The 15,544-nt window shown below is 38.3% G+C and overlaps 1 protein-coding gene across 1 annotated transcript in view; it reads right to left on the bottom strand.

Annotated features, from left to right (window-relative positions):
* Positions 1 to 3,190: 3,190 nt before the first annotated feature.
* Positions 3,191 to 15,544, bottom strand: part of si:ch73-105b23.6 (mucin-like protein) — a 28,168-nt gene continuing 15,814 nt past the window's right edge. The window contains exons 13-24 of the mRNA XM_044135845.1: positions 15,040 to 15,276; positions 14,801 to 14,953; positions 14,428 to 14,606; positions 12,840 to 13,032; positions 12,631 to 12,750; positions 11,572 to 11,676; positions 10,456 to 10,476; positions 10,311 to 10,366; positions 10,027 to 10,210; positions 9,161 to 9,289; positions 8,270 to 8,411; positions 3,191 to 4,692 (exon numbers count right to left, since the gene is read on the bottom strand). Coding sequence (XP_043991780.1) covers positions 4,551 to 4,692; positions 8,270 to 8,411; positions 9,161 to 9,289; positions 10,027 to 10,210; positions 10,311 to 10,366; positions 10,456 to 10,476; positions 11,572 to 11,676; positions 12,631 to 12,750; positions 12,840 to 13,032; positions 14,428 to 14,606; positions 14,801 to 14,953; positions 15,040 to 15,276 — 1,661 coding nt within the window. The 3' untranslated portion in view covers positions 3,191 to 4,550. The remainder of the gene's footprint in view (positions 4,693 to 8,269; positions 8,412 to 9,160; positions 9,290 to 10,026; positions 10,211 to 10,310; positions 10,367 to 10,455; positions 10,477 to 11,571; positions 11,677 to 12,630; positions 12,751 to 12,839; positions 13,033 to 14,427; positions 14,607 to 14,800; positions 14,954 to 15,039; positions 15,277 to 15,544) is intronic.

Raw genomic sequence — 15,544 nt, 5'->3', positions numbered from 1 at the left:
TTTTTGCAGTGCATTACAAAAAGAACATTTATCTGCCATCATCGGTGGCCATGCTAATAGCTTTAGCATTCAGGACAAGAAGCTGTATCATAATGGATCATGGGCACAGGAATGATTGACAGCGCTAAGACCCTCCTCCTCACTCTGATTGGTTGTTTTTTGGTTGAGAGCTGTGCTTTTCTCAGATGTCAGTACAAGCACAAATTAACTCTATCTGTCATGACATGGAGACAATTTTAACAATTTTCTAAAAATAAAATTTTTTATTGTATAAAAGCTACATGTTGTGGCTTTAACTACAGCAACAGAAATAGAGGAAGGGTCATTCTACTTGTGTGCAAAATGTACAATTTAGTAAGGAACAGTAAAGAAAAGATAGATCCAGCTCTCCAGTCCTTGACCTCAGCCGGAGAGTCTGTCTCTGCAGAGGCAGGGACCTGCAGGGCCGCCGCGCTCCCCGCGCCCCTCTCGGATGATCTCATTCTGCAGGGGTCAGCAGGCTCGCCGCATGCTGTGGCCACTTCAGATCAAGGCTGCAGAGAGAGCAGGTGCCTCGTTAGATGTGTGCGCTTGCTCGTGGGGCCGGAGGCTGCAAGAGTGCTGCGTCTCTGCTGAATCCCCACTCATAAACAAGTCTAATTGATCTTCCTCAAGAGAGCGACAGAGCGACTCAACGGTGACACCTGCTGACCAGACAAGGAACTGCAGGGAGCTGGAGCAGACCTGAAAAGAGTGGATTTTATAAAATCCATTTATGGCAACTAGTAATACTTTCTCAGTTAAAAAAAATAATGTGTACATCACTAGCAGTTTATCACTTGCAGCTATTGTCACAAATAAGTCCTGCCGAACATTTTAAATCGAATATTCTGATCACGCTAGTATGCTAGCCGACATAGTCCTGACCAGCTGTGAATTCTTGCTAACCTTAGCTAACCGTAACTAACCTAACCGTAAGCTAGGTTAGCTAACCTAAACCTAGCGAGGCGTAGCTAACGGTTAGTTTTTTTTATTTTGAACAAATAACATTACATAGAAGATCTTCAACATAGTGAGGAATATCAGAATGCAATAATATAAAGCGGCGGTTTTCAAAGTGTGAGGCGCGCCTCCCCTGGGGGGCGCCAGAGCACTTTAGGGGAGGCGCGGTGCGAGGGAAAAAAATAAACCGGAAAAGCTATCTGCTTGCCGTCTACTGATGTGAGAGAAACGTCTTTTACGCACACGATCAACTCTGTGGATTTAGGAAAAAGTTGGTACTGTGGGGTGCGCGTGTGGAGCGGGGATCAGTGGAAATGTTTCCCCCCTTAGAGGATGTTTTGGCCAGTGATGTCAGTAACGTTACTGACGTCGGACCACTTTTTCCAGTAACGAGTAATATAACGCGTTGCTATTTCAAATCCAGTAGTCAGACTACAGTTACTTATCAAAATCATTTTTGCGTTACTATCTTCTTTTGTTACTTAATCATATTTCCTCGTCGCGTCTTGTCGAGTGACCGACGTCTAAATGCGACAGAAATATAAACAATGGAGGGAGATGCGCATTTTGTTGGTGGAAAATGGAACTATTTTGAGTTTCTGTCGACAAGTCCGATTATTATAAACGGCTTTGGGCTTCAATTTTTTTTAAAGTCGCTTGAAAAATTAACGAGTTGCTGGTTGCGCCTTTTTGGGCTCGTTTCTGAACGTGAAGTTACTCATTTGGGCTTGGAAATAAGCAGAGACTCAATAAATCCCAGAATTTGTCCGCTATTAAGGTAGTTTTACTCAGTCTCTCTCTGTTCATCATTTCCAGGATGATCCGTCCCGCTGTGTCTTTGTTAATGTCAAGTTAATATATTACCTCTGAATGACATCGAGCTTCGCGTTGCGCTCCAGAAAACTGCAAACATCGAGAGTAATATGAACAGCGCAATAAACGTGAAAACAGCTACGAATAAACGTGTCCGGAGTTGGAAATAGTTATAATGGCAAGTTAGCACCGTTATAATTATTAATATTACTGTAAGTGTCACAAATCTGTGCAACCCTCTGAGCTGTGGAGCTGCAGGAGGAGCTCTTTGCGCTGCGCTGACACCAAACGCAGGGCCGTAACACAGAACCTGGAGGCTGGGGGGATGGGGGACTTTAAAATCCTTCTTAGAGTTTTCCAGACAACAGTGGATCACACAAATTACTCACGTTTTTTATTTTGTGTACAATCTCCTCTTCAGTTCAACCTTATGAGTGGGTGGGTGGGGGGGTGGGGGGGGGGGGGCATTGTGCTCCTTGGAGGGGGGCTCACCCTTTCATACTTTGAAAACCCCTGATATAAAGTGATCACAATCTTGCAATCTAGAAAGTAAAATGAAGTTAAAAAAAAGTTAAATTTATACATAATGGGTACCTTTTAGTCTGTAGAAATACTATTGAAAGTGTCAAAATACATTCAAATACTTATAATGGTCTGTTACAGCTAACAAAAATATATAAAGAAATAAAAATAAAGTAAAATGTATAACAGAGGAATCTGCTAATGAGAGAAAAGTAAGTTTCTGAAGAAAAGTTATTGTCTTTAAGGCATCACGTTTTTAAGTCAATTTCTTTAAAATTATTAAATGAGGGGTTTTTCCCCACTCCATTTAATCTTGTGGACACAATATTTTTACTAGAATTGTATTTAGATTTACTATATATTTCATCCAAAGAAAAACCTGAGTTGTTAAAATGAGCAACAGCAACCGAGCTAATGGTTAGTGCCTGTCACGATCTGTTTCGGAAGCACGATCTAATAAGCGCATGTGCTAAAGAAATACTTCCAGAGAGAGTAGTTTTTTATTCTTTTCTAATTCACTGTAAAAATATTGTGATTTAAAGAGAATCACGCATTCTGAAGTGGCCGTTAAGTAGCTTAGCTAACAGAATCTGGCTAACTGTTAGGTTAGCTAACCACACCCTTATCTTGAATGAGACAAGACTACATTAATTAAGCACGGCAGGTGTGTAAAGTCAAGTAAAGTTTATTTGAAGAGAGTATTTAAGCAACAAGGCAGTTCAAAGTTGCTTTACACCATAAAAACAATACAGTACATGAAAAATGCAACATTATGTTTTGTCAAAAGCCATCATGAAAGTCATCTAGTAAATATACCAAATGTTGATCGATTTTCCAGTTATTATTAAAGTCAATTCTAAACAACTAGGATTTTAGGATTAGATTGATCTTTTTGGCCAGAAATGCTCAAGGATCTTCAACTCCAGTTCTTATGTTAAAGTACAGTGGAGAGTCTGTTGCTGTGGGACGGCTTATCTTCCTAAGGAATGTTATGATGAATTATTTTTGCAATTACCACAATGTTTTCAATATAAAAACAACCAGGAAAAGATGAAAATAAGTTTTTCATGGGTCTTTCAGCAAAAATGTCCAAGACATCAAATCCACACTGAAACAATTCATTACCTGAGACAAAATCAACGTTCTTCCATGACCATCTCAAGTCTGAAACCTAGCAAAACAAAAAAACTGGTGTCAACTGAAGAGGAGACGTACAAACTGTTGACGCCAGATACTTGATTGGATTTTTATTACATTTTTAGTTGGAGATTATACTACTGCAATAAAAGATTAATTTATTTTAAGACATTTTATACATTTTTACAAGGAGGATATCAATAATTATGAAGGTCACTATAGCGGCATGCATAATTCATGCATAAACTAAGAATACCTTCACATTTGTGTGCAAGTTTTGCATAAAATAAATAAGCTAGTTTTATGTTTAATAGGCCTCATAACATCTTGGATTTAAATAGTTTTTCAGATATCAATTTTATATTTAATGTGAACAAACTTATTTACATCTGCCTTGATGATTGGAAGATTATTAATTAAGGCTAAAAGGATAAATATTTAGCGTAAACTCTTCGCTGCTCATCAGCTTCCAGGAAGAAACTTTTCTCCTAGCATTAATATTGAATTAATTTTCAGCATTAATTCAACGCTGCATCAGCAGTTTGTTCTTGAAATGATTTCCACAGTTACATTTTCTTGAATGGAACATTTTTTATTAATATTTTACAAGATATTTACATGGTTTTTTACTTGCAGTGCAGCTTCCAGCTGACACTCTGATATGGAAAATGAACTGGGATGCAATTTAGCTACAAACAATAACTCAAGAGTTTGAAACTCAACTTTGTATGAATGGTTCACAGAAAACTTTTTTATGGACTGGTGTATTGGAAAAAGATCCCAGTAGATTAAAATCATATATCCTATGTGAATCTGACACCTGATACTCTGACAAATGCTACTGCTGGCTAGCCACTAACTGGAAGATAAAGAGCACTGCAGTGTTATACTTTTAATCAACACTTCCTGCCAAGACATCGGCGGCTTCTGCTGGGTCAGACAAATTGAAAACCGTTGATCAGAAAATGAAAATAATTCAGCTTTGCAAATTTAACTGGATGTTCAAGTAAATATAAATAACATTCACCCCCAGCGTTACTCTCTGGTACCATGTCAGGGAAAGTGCTTGTGTTGCCGTTATTAAGCCGGTGGTGTCGCTATCTTGGCCGCTGCCGGGGCGTGATGTTGTCTAAAACCCGAGGGCTGCAGTGGCTCATGTACTGCAGGGCCGGGTCGGCGTAGTTGAAGGGTGGGGGGTTGTACTGCTGCTGGATGTAGTCTGGCATCAGGTGGGGGAGGCTGCGAGAGAAGAGGAACCAGGAGTAAACGTTACCGCCTGCAGTGGATCTCAAAAAAATGATATATAAACCTTTTCCACCTTTAATGTGGCACATATTCCAGTCAATTTAGCTAAATTACAAACGGTGAAAGATGTAAAAAAACAAACCCTACTATAATAATCTAGTTGAGTAAGTGTAAATATATGTGGAAAATAATGTTTGAAGCATCTTTTTATTAAATTTTAGCTTAAAAGCAGGAGTAACTTTTATAAAAAATATTTTTTGTTGAAACTGTCACTATTTACAGCTCTTCTGTACAAGCCAAGCTACAGATAAACTAACATTTTATTCAGTGCTGTGTGCATTTTTTTGTACCCTTCTTCTGACTGATACTATTGAACAGTTTCTGTGTTCAGCTGAAGGATCTAAAATCCTAAAAGTAGCACCTTCATTTATTTCTGGTGATTCAGATTAACTACAACTGATGTTGGGTGGGAACTCAAGAAGAATGAAACCTGGAATTGAACCAAAATTATCTTTATATAAGCATTACCTTACGTTTATGCACATTTTTGTTTTGTTTTGTCTTAGATTTTTATCCTGAACTCATTGTGATGAGTTGGTTGAATTGTGCAGGGAAAAATAATAATTTTAAAATCATTTCTCATGGTGTAATGTCCTTTAAATCACATAAACACAGAATGTTGTTCACCTCTCTGTGAGCCACTGTAGCAGCGTTGAGTTGAGGAATAATTTAAGGGAATAATATCTGCAATTTGGGCTAAAAAAGGTTTTGTTTGTATCGTGGTCGTCCGTCTACTCCTTTGAATAAGAAGTCTTACATTTCCATGTGGTTTGAATGTCCTGGTTGTGTTTGTTGCTGTTTCTCATACAACACGTAATATCATTATGATGGTTTATGGAAATGTTCGGATGAGCAACAGTGACTCATGCATATTCAAGCCTCTTCTAGCCTAGATACCCAGAGAGTTGAAAGATACGGAGATCTGGGGCTAAAGCTGATTAAAAACATGGAGCTCACATCTGAATGCTTCTTATTTGCAGTTAAAACGCATTATTACCACTGCTCTCTGTGTAAATATGTGAGGAATGTCCCTCTGGATAATGAGGCGCAGTCAGATTGCTGCTTAATCATCCCACGATAAACTAAAAACAAAGACAACACAACTTGTGAAATGATTTCATGCAGTGTTGCAGAGGCATCATCAGATTTCTGCTGTTTAGTCACGGCTTTGTGAGCGAACCCTAGTTGGGTTTAAGTAAAACAGAATTAGTGCTTCTGTGGGTTTTATTTTTCTGCCTGCTAATCTAAGGTGATCCGACAACGACAGCGTTGTCGGACTCGGAGTGTGTTTGAGTGAAAGCGGAAAAAGGAGGCCAGTCATCAGGGGGATTAGGCGTCTCTGCGGCCCTCTAGCACCTGGTCCAGATGCCGTACATCTGCACACAGACAGCAGCACACTTTGCTGCTAAGGACACGTTACAAAACACAATGTCATGTGCATCTGGAAAAAGTACGAGAGGCTTTCCAGCAGAGCTATGCATTAAATGCCTTCAGTTGAAAAACCTGGTTTTAAACTGAAGAAGGTAAAATACTCATAATAATCACAACCTCTGCTCATTAACAGACTATTTGTGATCAATTATACGTAAAAGTTCACTTACACATTAAGATTTCAATTAAAACCTACGATAACTTTAGATAGGCATGTATGAACAAAATAAGACAATAAATTATTTTAAGATTAATTAAACTAAAACAACGAGAGATAACAAGCTATACTGATGAGTAACACCAACAATTAGAGGTTAATGCAAACTAACATTAAGCTTTGTTTAAGTTAGTTTAGCCAATATAGACCAAAGTAAACCAAACAAACCAAATGAAAGAAAAGCTAAGCTGAAATAGACTCTATAAGAAAAACACAAGAGCTTTGGGTAATTTAAGTCCAGATAAAATAATTAGAAATAGATTTTCTTAGGAAAAGGATAATAAAACAAATTTACTATAAACTAAGCTACAACATGCTAGTTTAATTACTTAGGCATTAAATATTCTCAAAATTGATCTAAATTATTGGCTAAGCTAAATTAACCTAAGATAAAATAAGTGCAGTTTAATTAAATGAACTGTGAAATAAATAAATAAAATCAATGAAATAGGCTAATAAGATATATTTTCTACAGGCTACTGTCACAAACCACACTTAGCTACTTAGCTAAACTTAAAATCAATAGAAATAATCAGGCTAACATGTAATAGAAAATCCAGCTAAGATAAAATAAATAACAGCTTTAGCTAAAAAACAAAGTTACTAAATGAAAGAACAGACTCAAATAAAATCAGATAAGAAAGTAAGAAGTCAAAATAAGCCACACCATGCTAAGCTAAAGCTAAGCGAAACATTCCAACTAAGCTAAAACAGGCAAATTATATTTGTTATTTTTATAAGTACATATAATTGTGGTTTTTTTTTATTCAGCTTGGAAGAAAACAGTTTCCGTCCGTCCGTCCATCCGTCCATCCGTCCATCCATCCATCCATCCATCCATCCATCCATCCGTCCATCCGTCCATCCATCCATCCATCCATCCATCCATCCATCCATCCATCCATCCATCCATGATCTTTTTTATTGCTCTGTTTTACCAGGCAATGCCTCCTCAAATAATCTTGTGTGGTATAAAAGTAAAGTTTCATAACTCGCACAAAGGCTGTTAGTAGGAAGTGTTTAGTTTAATATAGTACTAGAGTGGGCAGTTTGTCCTCCGACTGAGAAATTAAACGGGAGGAGGCTGGAGCTGCAGCAGCAGACGGGATTTACAGCCTCCCAGTTTCTGGGAAGAACAACCGTTTCTGGCCAGGCCAATTTGACTACTGTACCTCGAACTACAGTAGTGAATTTGTGTCTTCACGGCAGTTTATTCTCTAGCGCTCTGCATGAACCTCATCTCCCCTCGGCCCGAGGATCTGCTGACCCACCCAAAACCGGGCTTCATATCCCAGTCGCTCGACGTTCAGAGCTTCGTTACTGCCAGCTTTCTAAGCCAATCAGGCTGCAGGATGTTTGTCGGTATGCAGGTTTGGATCCGACTCAGCTAAACACAAACTGAACCGCCTGACGTCTGATGTGCTGCTCTTATTGTCTGCATAGTGAGAACAATCAGGGATTGTTTCAGACTGGGATTCCCATAAACTGGAGTCAAACTAACCATTTTTTAAAAATCTGCATGATCATTAAAACACAGAAGACGATAAGGGGCCACAGAGAAAACAAACGTCAGAATTCTGACTTTTATTTTCAAGATTTTGACTTTTTTTCTAATAATTTTGACTTTTTTTCTCTGAATTCTCACTTATTTTCTCAGAATTAATTTTTTTTTCTCAGAATTTTGACTTTTTTTTTTCTAGAACTTTAACTTTTAAAATCAAAATTCTGAAATAATTTTTTCCAGTGGCCCTAATCCTCTTCTATGTTAAAAGCGCCGCAACAACCATTTTTTTCCCCAGTCTGCTTTGAATGCTGCGTCCTAATTAAAAACTGTAACATCTGTGACCTGCCAGTGCTACTCACTCTCCAGTAACAGTCTTCTTGCAGCAGCAGAGGCAGAGCCGAACGGCCAGGAGCAGCAGCAGCAGCAGCAGAGGAATCCCGATGCCCAGAACCAAACCCAGAATGAGGTACACATTTGATTCAGAGTCCACTGATCGCTCGGCTGGTTGACAGAGAAAAAGAAAAGTCTTGTTACATGGTAAAACCATACAGTTATTATGTAAATGAATGTGGAGACTGCTCTTTCACTGGTGAAATGCAGCTTAATAAATCATAAGAGCATTGCAAATTCAAACTCTTATTATAATCATATTATATCAAATCCGTACTTTGATGATTTTGCCGCTGACAAAATTCAGTTTCTTAGAAAAATTTGAGAAGCCAATAAAAGTAGACCAATGAACCGAACATGATTCAAAAGAAATTAAAGTCGTCTCGTCTCCCTCTGAATTCTCCAATAAAAAAAAAGATTTTTAATATAGAAATGTTGACTTACAAAAGATGTCACACTAATACTTGGTCAGGGCTCCTTTTGGATGAATTATTGCATAAATGTTTATTTTTTTTAAGCGGATAAGCTAATGTGTATTTTCCAGGCACATAGTGCCATTTTATAGCACAATCAGGGAACTACGTCTCATTTGGATGTTAGAAAAATGCTGCATATATCAAACATGACTTAAGACACTTTTCAATCTGACGCCTTGAAATTGGGCACTGTCTCTTTAAGAAGCTCCTACTCTTTCCGATACGCAGACCGTCATCACAACAATGCTTCTCCATTATTCTGCTTACCAGGACAATGTGAGCTTAATACTGAAATAAACAAACTTTTTAGTGACATTTTCACTGAGATGTCGACGGGTTTTGCTTTGCTTTTTAATTTCTGTGTATGTTTTCCAGTAAACTCACCAGTTATACAGGACTCGCTTCCACCCACAACAGCCGTGCCATTGCAGACACACATGTAGCCTCCGTAGGTGTTGATGCACAACGCAGGTAAGACGCACTCCGTCTCGTTGGCCTGGCACTCGTCTAAATCTGTTTACAGAACCAAAGTGAAGCAGCAAATAAAAATCTTATCAGCTATTTTCTAGTGCAACTACCCCAGCACAGTTGAAATAAGACAAAACTAAGATATTTCACTATAAAATAGACCAAAAATACCTGATAATGTTTTGTGTTTTTTATGACGTGTGCAGAGGTGGGCAGAAAACCCAAAAATTATTCTCAAGTGAGAGTATCAGTGCTTCACCTTATTTCTACTCAAGTAAAAATAAAAGGTACGAGGCAAAGAGTCTAGTCAAATACTGAGAAACTGATCAAATTATCAATCATTTAATATCTGAAAAGTACAAAAGTAAACAAAACAAAATATAAGGTTAAGAGGACATTTTGGTATCTTAAAGACCAAATTGATAAAATTTATTAAAAATAACAAAATCGGGCAAAACAAACTTTTTTTTCTAAATCAGTTTCTTTCAGGAAAAAAACTACTAAAACTTTAACAAAAACTGCAGGTGTGTGTCTGTTTGGTGAAAACATATTTGTTTTTCATTCAGTGGGTAGAAAACCCAGAAATTTTACTCAAGTAAGAGTAGAAATACTTCATAATAAAACTACTCAAATAAAAGTAAAATGTACAGAGTAGTAAAAATACTCCTAAAATCATTTTTTAAAAAGTTACTCAAACAAATGTAGTAGAATAAATGTGAGTAGCTGCTACCGAGCTCTGCCCTGTTGTTCACCATGTTTAGAGCTGCACAGAAGTATTTTACCATCAACTTCCAATGAATTGATGCCGTAGTATCTGCTGACTCTGGCCAGGTAGTCCTGGATGTACCAGTGGGGCGTGTCGCTGGACACAATCAGCCGGTACTCTTCCATGCCAGGGCTGGATGCAGTTTTCTCACTGATGCTGTAGAACTTGTTTGTGAAACCTTGGGCCAGAATGTCAGCCAGCTGAGGAAAACATTAAAAACATTAAACCGTCACTTTGCCAGCGAGCAGAAACTGTAAATGCGATGAGGGGGAAATCAGAGCGCGCTGCCTAATCACACACCTGTTTGTCCGTTTTCTTGTTTGTCCAGTTCACGGACAGATTGAACATGTTGTACCCTGAACAGATACAAATTTAGAGAAACTTACAAACGTCTCTGTGGGATAGAAAGAGCTACAGAAATGAATCGGCTGGTAGGAGCCCAAACCTGGAGGATTCATAGAGTTACCTGCATAAAAAAACAAAACAAAACAAAAAGTCAAAGACCGTTCCGATTGTGAGATATTTTATTTGAATTGCAATAAACTACTGAATAAATATTCATTTCATTCTGTAGTTTAAAATGTTCTTGTCATATATTGACAAACAAAGTTTGAATGAAAATGAGTAGCTTGAAGACAAAAATCCTACACAGTCTAAAAGTCCAAATTTTAAAAGTTTCAACATTTTCTCAAAAGTCAATTCCTTAAACCAGAAGCTACTAAACATCAATCAATCATCCATATAGATACATTGTTAAACACAAAACCAGCAATGTGCACTTATAAAGACTATAATAAAGAAAAAACATGTTATCTTTGTATGATACAGCACTCTACTGAATCAATATGCTTCATCATTTCTTCATCGTTTCTTAAAAGTAAAAATTGATCTCTTTGGTTTCTTTAGACAGATTGTGTCATGAATTGTGAGTTTGTGGATGGACCAAAATGCAGAAAATACCTGGGAGAATGTTGAACGTTTTAATGGAAAAACCAACAAAACCTCAGGGAACACAGGGAGCCAGAGCAGAACAAAAACAGGAACAAAAACAAGCCGGGAAATAACAGGATTCGACTGGATTCAGCAGGAGAAACTGAGAATGAGTTGAATATTCTCTATACTGAACAGATTAGATTAGATTAGATTAGATTAAGAAAGGGTTGCAGGCTGAGGAGAGAGAGAGAGAGAGAAAGTGGCACAAGGGGCAAGAAAATGAATCTGACACTAAAGAATAACTAGATATAAGAAATACAATTAACCTAAAGTAACAAGGAAGAGACAAGAAACAAACATGGACAGACCAAGAAGGACTGAACTGAAGTAAAACAGAAACCAGACTGACCTAATCAAAGAAAGAGACTAAATAAACAGAATAAACAAACCTGAAAAAACAACTCAAAACAACCCCAGACGAAACAGAAATAAACAGAAATACAACGATCCATCGGTTCAGGTCTGACTTTTCGGTTTTTAAAAATCTCTAATCCTCTCAAAGTATCAATGCTGTCTATTCAGTAAATCCTTTTTGCTGGTAATTTATTGTTAATATCAGCGTACGTACCACATCCGTCTTCATATCTGCATTTGCAGTCGTAAGATCCGTGCTTGTTCACACACTCATACTTGGCATTCTTACATGGCATGAGGTTCGCACATTCATCCACGTCTGCAACACAAAGAGCGACAACGACTCAAACAATTCACACGGGGAGACTTTTACCAGCCGCTTTTTGGTACAAAGAGAGAAAAAACAGATAAACAATAAATCATGCCAATGGAAATTATTGACCTTGTTTTGATTTATCATTCGATTAATTGATTTATTGTGACAGGCCTAATTATAACTGCAAATGTTTGAGTAGTAGAGGTTTTTTTATTCGTGATAAATGAACTCAAATAGAAGAAAACACAATAAATGCGAGTCAGTCTCTTTCACTTTGACCAACCTAAATATAAAAACAAATCACCTTCAGAAGTTGATTGATTAATAAAGTCCAGCTGTGTGTAATTTAATTTCAGAATAAATGCAGCTGAAATTATTTCTAAGAAGGATTTTTTCATTAATCAACTCAAATTATGCTCTCCATGAGACTGTTACACAACAACAGCGTGTCTTCAGTTAGAGGCTTCTTCAAATTCACTGCAATCCAGACTGCTATAGCAGAATCTCCCCACCTACACTGCAAAAACACAAAATCCTACCAAGTATTTTAGTTCAATTTCTATGAAAATGTCTCAGTCCACTGGAAATAAGACAAAACTAACTTGCAAATAACTTTTCAGCAAAGATACAAGATAGAAAAATGTTATAAGTAAAATAATCTGCCAATAGTTTTTCATCAAAATTAAGGAATTTTTGATTTAAAACAAACTCAGATTTAAGTTAGCTGTAAGTTAGTTTTGTCTTTATTTCAAGTGTAATAATATATTTGCATAGAAAATAAACTAAAAACAGTTGGTAAGAGTTTGTGTTTTGCAGTGTTCAGCCTGTGGAAAGTGTGTGAGAAATTACCAAGAAAGACTGAAACTGTTGTTCCACTTCCAAATCAGACCACAAAGAAAACTTAGCAGTTGCAAAGCGATGGAGTAAACCGAGTATAAATACTTGCACATTAAGCACCTGTGCAGTTGTGTCCGTCTCCACTGAAGCCAGATTTGCATGTGCAGGAGTAGCTGAGCTTGGTGGAAAGACACTCTGCATCCTTGTGGCACGGGAAGGTGAAAGGAGGGCTGCACAAGTCTGGGGAGGAACACCAGGAAACCAGGGTAAGGGCAGGAACTGGGTCCGAGGTAGTGAGATTTAAAAACAATATATCTTGTACTACAGACCATACTCGAAGCATTTGTATCCCTGTTTGCCGTTAGAGACGGTGTTGCTAGGACAGTCGCCACAGCTGAACTGGTCAGGACCGGACTTTGGGTCGCACTGCACTCCTCTGAAACACGGTTTGCCCCGACATGCGTTTGTTGTGTTTCCACAGAACGTCCCGCTGTATCCCTTCGGGCACAAGCACCCAACTACCTGTAAATTAAATAAAGATGAAGAAGGAAATGATTAAGGTAGGAGAAATTTTGAAAACAGACTTTTTTTACACCACTGGACGGTTTTTCTCAAATTAAGAAACTGTCACAATTCTAAGCTTAAATTGTTTCTAGTCTCATTCTCAACAAAGACAAATGATATAATGTCCTATTGGAAAAGTAATGAACACACTTAATGTTATTTGATGTGTTTTGTCTTTTCTGCACTGTTAAATAGCCCAAGATTCGGCCATGATGTAGATTATCTGATGAGGCATGTAGATGAAGAATGTTTTAGTGAAAAAAATGATAATCAGAACTTAGAAAAACTAAAGGAGAACACAGGGAGCCAGAGCAGAGCAAAAACACCAGGGGACGAGAGAAATAAATCTAAAACTAAAGAATGAGTGGAAATAAGGAGAAAAGTTAAACTAAAGCATAACTAGACACAAGAAATAAACAAACTAGAGTCACAAACTAAGGGCTGAAACGAAGTGAAACAGAAACATGGCAGATTTAAAGAAACACAGAATAATAATCAAACCACCAAACAACAGATTAATTGCAGGCTGAATGGGTTATTTTTGCTTTTACTAAAAAAAAAAAAAAAAAAACAGTTAGAAGCTTACACTGGTTGTGTTTTTAGGTTTATGTCATTTTCAAAAACACTTTTTGAATATGCTTTTTGCCTAATTTAATTTAAACAAATAATTGAATAAATTAAAAAGGATTAAGTAAGTAAAACAGAAAACTCAGCAAGATTTCAAGCTCCATGTTAACTATAGCTTGTGTTTGGTTGCTAGGCGACAGGACATATGCTGAAGGCCTCCAACAGAATTGGGACACGCCCACTTCAGCTCCTCCATGCCACAAAAAAGGCGGGAATCACCATGGCAACAGCAGATTTTTATCATTCTGGTGAGTGTTTAATATTCAGGGTTGTCACTGAACCATTTTTAGGATTACATTGACATACAAAAACAAAAAATAAGTATTTTTATTGCCACATAAGCAAATTAGCTGATGGTACAATTTTGCTTACAGAATCTTCATAATTAATTTTGTTGTTTTGTTTATTTTGGATATTTAAATGTCTTCCAGAACGATCTTTAAGAATGTGCCATTACTTTTATGTTACTTCCAAAATGTCAAAACAATATTATGATTTATCGCAAAAACATCTGGTGCAATTTATCATCCTGCAAAATTTGTGATCGTCAACGATGCAAAAACAAATCAGATTTCACAAAAAAATTGGAATTGAGCATTAAAACGAAGCCACAGCTGCAAACGGTCAACAACTCCACTACGTCCGCTTTCTAAATCTAATTTAGACTTTTGCTTTTGTCTTTTGAAGAAAAGGAAAAATAACAGCTTAAATCCAGGAATGCAGTACCTGAAACTTTCCCTGCAGGTGATTTTCCACCACGCTGTCATACAGGCAGGTTCCTCCGTTAAGACAGCTGCAGACTCGCAGGACAGGGGTGAACAAGGAGCTCGTCTGCCCGTCACTGACCTTCACAGTCAGCTGGTAAGGCTGAGTGTTGCGCGGTGTCCATGTCAGGTAGCCGTTCACTGGAAGGGAAGAAGAAAGTCACGCACATACCAATTACGCATTTCAGTTGTCATAGCAGGAAGAGGATCTCCGTCTGTGTGACTCAGCAGCAGTGGCCTCCGTCCAGCTAACAAATGTCAACAGTGATGCCGTCACTAACAGTGATGGATGGAGGCAGAGTGTGTGTGTGTGTGTGTGTGTGTGTGTCTCTCACCACTGCCAACATGAGCCTCTGGAGGCCAGGGGAATAGCAATGAGTAGGCGATGGGGTCACCGTTTGGGTCCTGAGCGACAATTTGAACGCTGACCTGAGAGTTGACCTTTGAGTGTATCACAGCAGGCTCTGTCACTACAGGCGGCATGTTGCCTGCCGGATCACAAACATATCGCACAGCGTTAGGCTCAGGCAGAAACAAAAGCACTTCAAGTTCTGGAAATGCTAGATGAACGTACCGAAGAGGAGAGCCAGGCTCCTGAACTGAGTCTGGGCCTCCAGAGTCTTCTGGCCCAGGTCGGAGATGCCGGACGCCACGCTGTCCTGAACGCACTCAACGCTGTTTTTGCAAAGTCTCATCTGCGTTTCCAGCTCAGCGGGACTGAGACGCTCCAGCAGGGGCGCCGTGGAGTTCAAAGCCAGGGGGACGTTTTGAGACGAAGAGACCAGCAGGTTCTCGGGTTTTGGGACCGCCCCTGGAAAACGGGTGAGATGTAAGCAGCAGGGGCGTCACTAGGGTTTAAAGACAAGGGGGGCTCAGCCCCAGCAAATGCAGCTGCTGAGCAACAAAAACCATTTTTAAAACACTATTAAGGGTGAAACAAACATCCTCTACTACAAAATGTGACTGTAAACAGTTAATCAGCATAATAAAACAGTTTCCCAGATTGCTGAACAACATCTGTGTAAACTTTCATGCTTGCATCACCTTCTAAGCAATTATGCACATATTTTACACAAAAA

Source organism: Gambusia affinis, linkage group LG13 (genome assembly GCF_019740435.1).
Source record: "Gambusia affinis linkage group LG13, SWU_Gaff_1.0, whole genome shotgun sequence".
NCBI lineage: Eukaryota > Metazoa > Chordata > Actinopteri > Cyprinodontiformes > Poeciliidae > Gambusia > Gambusia affinis.
This window is presented reverse-complemented; position numbering and strand designations above follow the sequence as displayed.